Source organism: Achroia grisella, unplaced genomic scaffold, assembly GCF_030625045.1.
Source record: "Achroia grisella isolate CSIRO2021 unplaced genomic scaffold, CSIRO_AGI_Agris_v1 utg642, whole genome shotgun sequence".
NCBI lineage: Eukaryota > Metazoa > Arthropoda > Insecta > Lepidoptera > Pyralidae > Achroia > Achroia grisella.
In genome coordinates this window covers 3657026-3662712 of record NW_026712979.1, presented here as the reverse complement: position 1 = coordinate 3662712, position 5687 = coordinate 3657026, and the positions used below count along the sequence as shown (strand labels likewise).

The 5687-nt window shown below is 31.8% G+C and overlaps 1 protein-coding gene across 1 annotated transcript; it reads left to right on the top strand.

Moving 5' to 3' along the window:
- Window positions 1–309: 309 nt before the first annotated feature.
- On the top strand, window positions 310–5313 carry LOC131849484 (cytochrome P450 6l1-like). The gene is made up of 2 exons (XM_059199564.1): window positions 310–1533; window positions 5093–5313. Exons 1-2 carry the CDS (start codon window positions 318–320, stop codon window positions 5260–5262), a joined length of 1386 nt encoding a protein of 461 aa, XP_059055547.1. The 5' UTR covers window positions 310–317; the 3' UTR covers window positions 5263–5313.
- Window positions 5314–5687: the final 374 nt, after the last annotated feature.

Sequence of the window (5687 nt, the reverse complement as noted above, 5' to 3'; positions counted from 1 at the left end):
CAAAACCTTTAGAACATCATTAGTACCGAATATGTAATTATAAGTAATCAATTTAAAATGTTTAATTTAGCCTATTTACTATAAGCTTGTAGAATCTGAACCTACAACTTTCGCTGTACGGTATTTTTTTTATACCTATATGTACCTGTATTTCTATGAAGCTTCCAAACACTCTATAGCAACTTCAATGTTATAAAAACTTGACATGCATAAGCACAGATACATAGTTTGACCGTACCGTTATTCTGACCTACTCTTGCGATGCTTCGTAAGAATTGCCAGTAGAGATCGCTTTGCCGCATAGTGTGAACGCCAAGATGTTTTTCGAAAGTATTCTTTTAAACGCGATCGTCTCAATAGTATTAATTCTAGCTTTAATCATCGACTATGTCACAAAATTCTTCAGCTACTGGTATATCAGGCATATACCTTATAAATCGTCGATACCGTTCTTCGGTTCCGACTACCATAGAGTCTTTGGTATCAGAAACACAACTCAAGAAGTGAATAAACTTTATGAGAAACATCCTAAGGAGAAATTCGTCGGATATGTTAAGAGCAGGATACCGGATCTGGTCGTTAGAGACCCGGACGCCATAAAGAAGATGCTGTCAACAGATTTTGCAAATTTCCATAGCAGAGGCCTTGGCTTGGACAAATCTCAGGATGTTTGTTTACGAAACAATTTGTTTTACGCTGAAGGAGAAAAGTGGACCTTATTGCGGAAGGGGCTAGAATCTATTATGGATAGTTTCGAGTGCGACTTTGGACATAGTTTACATGGCTGTTTGTCGGGAACAAATGGAGATGCTAACGTTCAACAGTTGTTGTCAAAGGTATTGGATGCGATCTTCAAAGACATGTTATTGGATAGTAGTTCTGATGCGACCGTAATAACGAATATAAGATCAACTGTACAGAGACGTCCTTTGGTGGACAGACTAAAGAGTTATTTGAAAAATATATTCCCCTCACTATATATTTTATTTGGTCTAGTTACAGTACCTGAAGAGCCATCAAACAAAACGAAAAAAATACTTGAACAATCAAAATTGATGGAAAAAATAAAAACTGGGTCCGTTTTCCAATTGGGCATAAAAGAAAAAGAAAAAAGAACTGTTAGCGAAGTAGAATTCGCATATTCCATGTTAGCATCATTCGTAACGGAGGGTTACGTGCCGTGTCATAATTTGCTAACATCTTTACTGTACGAGTTGGCAAAGAGCCCAGAGGCACAGCAAAAAGTGAGACTATCTGAAGAATATTTGGACGCGTCCATTAAAGAGGCTTTGAGGCTTCATCCACCGTACTCCGTAATTACCAGACAATGTGTCAACACATACAATTACGATAGCAGTCTGTTGATTGATAAACGAATTACAATTAATATACCAGTTGATGCTTTGCACAAAGATAAAATTTATTATCCCAAACCAGAAGTTTTCAATCCGGATAGATTTTTGGATAATAATAATTCGAATGCACATAGCTTTGCCTATTTGCCATTTGGTACTGGTCCAAGAAGGTGTATTGGTAAGATTTTTTTTTATTATTCTAATTTTTTAATAAATGAGTCATTTACTCATTTAATTGTAGCACTTTTTGTGTAGATTGTTTATTTAAAAGTAAAGAGTCAATACGAAACTTAGTTGTTGATAACATCTATATAAATATTATACTCGATATTTCGAGAGTGTATCTGTTCATTTGTTATATCTCCACAACTAAATGGCTGAATATGATTGATCGATAAAACAAAAAATACTTAACACATACTAAAAAATCACCTATAGATCGTTACATTGCTAGTCATTGTATAATATGTTGTACTTTATTTTCAAAATAATTAAACTTCTCATTAATAATGCGCCCGTGAGAAACCAGAGCGGTTCGCTAGTCATAAATATAATTACAGAGATTCTTGTGAGATTCCATAATGCATTGTAATGGTCGGGAGATGATTTTGTTACAAAACCAGTTTTATCTCTTTAATTTACGTTATTTCTATCCTATCTCATGTCATTATCTATACTGGTGAGGAATTATAATTGATGACAATGTTATATACAATTAGAAAATAATTTCCTGCATTATAAAATGTACTGAAGTATATAGTATATAGTATTTTCTATATAACTTCTCATCTGTAAATTGAAACATCCTAATAAAAAATAGGGTTCCTTCTAGAACCCTATTTTTATAAAGTTAGAATGGCAAATACGTAGACAGCCATCTACTGGTTTGCTTTGGAAACTAAATCTGATCCAAAACATTGGATTGCGTCGTTTCGCACCTTTTAATTTTCTGGAATTCTACATTAGCAAAATATTAATTCTGACTGAACGAACTTAAGAACTTTTTAGTTTTGCTTATGTTTTAAAAGATCAGATTATAAGTGGATTGAAATTAAAACAAGCAAACAGACAGACACTCACACTTTAGCATTTCTGATGTCGCACACGTAGTACGAAACTGTATTAACTCAAAATTTTCAAATTTAGAAAAATCGACATTAAAATTATAACAATTAAAGTTCATTTCGCAAAATTGCCAATATTTGAGTTGATGCGATTTAATATTAAGCATGCAATATTAAGTATTATTATTACAGATTGTTGTGTTATATTACTTTGTTTTACAACTCATAAAAACATAGTCACAAAATAGTTCAATCAATTAAATACAAATATTAGAAGGATTGTCAATTTTCATAAAGTACCTACATTATGTGGCATTTTGACAATACAATGCCTTATTACAAAATATTAATTATCAATACATACAAAACATATCATTCAAAATTAGCTATGCAAAACAATATTTATTATGCTGTGTCATTGATCCTTTACAGTTAACGATTAGTTGTTTACCGCTGCCTTGCCCACGAAGATCCCTTTATAATTCTTGAAAAACATCATGGATTTGTTATATAAGGAAGCTTTGGTACCGTATAAACATTCTGGCTAACTAGAATGTCTATTCATTGATTCACCTAGCTAGAATATATATATAGGTATTGTCTCAGTACCCTACATCCAAATTGTACAACATATCTTCACATCATTCGTGGTTCGTAATGTCATGAAAAGATACTTGCATTTGAGCTCTACCTAGATTGTGCTGAACAAAAATCTGAAGAGCCTCTACTCATCTTATTTGCTTATAGCCCATTTATGCATAAACGAAATATCCTTTGGAACGTTACAATTTACCCTGAGGAGATACAAAACGTCATTCCTAAGAATATTCCTCAATTCTATTCCCTGACGGGTCTAGGCAGCGAACGAAAAAAGGGGCGCTCAATAGATCGAATAGTAGGTCGCAGTGCTACAGGTCTAAACACCTGATAACAGCCCAAAACCATGAATAAAAAAAAATATACTTATAGTATAATATTACTATAGAATCGCTCACTATCTCTATATTATTTAAAGAATTTATACATTTATTTATATCTTGATCAAACAACATACAACAATGCAATTATTCCTTACATTTTTAAACATAAGTTTATGGTTTGAGCATAACGTATCTTTTGACCGTTACATGGTTTTATAATATAATTAATAATAGATACCGCTACGTGCCGCAACGGTAAATATGACGAAATCCATTTTATTGCTCACAATAGATGCAGCAGCACTTAACAATTCTTGTCATCATTATTTCAAATACATCGCACTTGAATGTTCACACTTGTATGTGAATGATTATTTTATATACATAGTTATACTTAGAATATAAACCACAATAACTTCTTTGTAACAACTTGCTTGACACAAATTGACGTGCACACGCAGAAGAATGACAACTTTCGTGACGTTGTCTTACGATTGGATTTAGTTTGACAAAGCTCAGCGCAGACAAAAAAATAAGATAATATAAAACAAATATCAGGTTGTGAAAGTTTTATGAAAGTGTAATACTTATAATAAAGTCGACATTTACGACTGGATAATATAAGTTTGCGTACTTTTTTGGGATCATTTATCCTATGTTGGTTTTGCTAGAGAATGTACAAATAAATTAATAATTCCTACTACAGCAATAAAACTGTCCAATGTAGTTCGATACAAAACGTTATGCTTTTCCGAAATATATTATAAATTCGCAGAAACTAAGAAAACAATTATACTCTATTACAGATATACTATGTAGCTATGTAGGTCAAACTATACACGTAGTTCGGACCGACAAGAAATGAGAAGAAACTCTGGTCTCACTCTTCTATAACGTCATACCAGCATCATCACGTATAACTATTTATAACATAATCGTAGATATATTATACACTATTTAAAATTAGCCGCAATTAAATAAAGTTAACACAATCCTAATAACTGTATGTAATACCGCCATAATTAAAATTGACACAGGCGAAACCAAGCTTAAACCTGGGGTTGCACTCATGAAATATTGTTCTCATAAAATGATATGGCAAGCATTTTTTATATCGTCCTTTTATAATGGTTATAAAATGAAAGGGCTTAAGAGTGAAATACAAAAATATTTTACACGAGAAAATTTACAAATATATTTATCATAATTCGTTTTTTGTATAGAAATCCTTTACTCGCCATTTAATTATCTCGATTCATGAAACGGGCCTCGAGAGTTACGTCCTAGTTGACTATAAAAAATGTGTATCAATTCAAAATTTAAATTTTAAAATTCGGTAATATGTTTAAGATATCAAAATAATGATAGCTCTTTTAACGGCGCTTCCTTCTTGAAATACGGACGATGTAAAAGGTGACTGCAAGTAAAGTTATGAGAGCATTCTATCCACCAAATATTTGTTAATATTTTAATAATAATTTTGTGTTTAATCTTTATATTTTTATATCTTATTTCTTATTGCATTGGTATAGTGTAACGTATATATATATATGAACATAAGTATATAATAACGAGTAGATATTTGCGACATTATTGTTTGGGCCGTACATTGGTTGCTAGGGTTTCTTATTCTGGTAAAAATATGTTATAGGCTCGCTCAAAACTTCTACAAAATATACCAACACGTCTGTAAAAATCTAAATAAGCTTTATTTAAAACAATAGTTGTAATAATATATTTTATTTTTTTACAGGTGAACAACTGTCGCTACAAATTGTACGAAGAATAACGAGTTCGATACTAAAGCAGTTTGAAATCGAACCTTGTGCAAGAACACCACAGTCTTTGCCAGTGACTGATTACAACTTTGGCAGGGTCATTGACCGCGATATCTGGGTTAACTTTAAACCGATTAGAACATAAATACAAACAGTATTAACTAACTATAAATCCCGGCCTTGCCTATGTATATTAGTACAAAAATATATCATACATTCATTTAACAACATAACATATTTATATCCCAAAATTCATCACTATTTGGTGAAATATTTCAGTATCTCCAAAAATTTTAGGAACTGAAGTTAATGTAGAATGACATAAAGTAGGTTAACTAATATTGAGTTCAGTGCTTATCTATGGTTTTAAATGGATATACTACGTGGAAGTCATCTTGTCAGGGTGTCAGGATGATCTCCACGTAGTCTATGGCCAGGAATAGAAGAGTTTTCATCACTAACAATACCACCCAGTTCCCATAGCATTTCAAATTCAAACTTCACGTACAGTGACACATAAAATAGTTTAGCTATAAGTAAAAATACAAATGAATAAATAATATGTTATAA

Coding starts and splice junctions, on each gene's coding strand:
- LOC131849484 (XM_059199564.1), top strand. CDS start 318: ATGTTTTTCGAAAGTATTCTTTTAAACGCGATCGTCTCAATAGTATTA. Junction 1,534..5,092: donor TGGTCCAAGAAGGTGTATTG/GTAAGATTTTTT, acceptor ATTTTTTTACAG/GTGAACAACTGTCGCTACAA.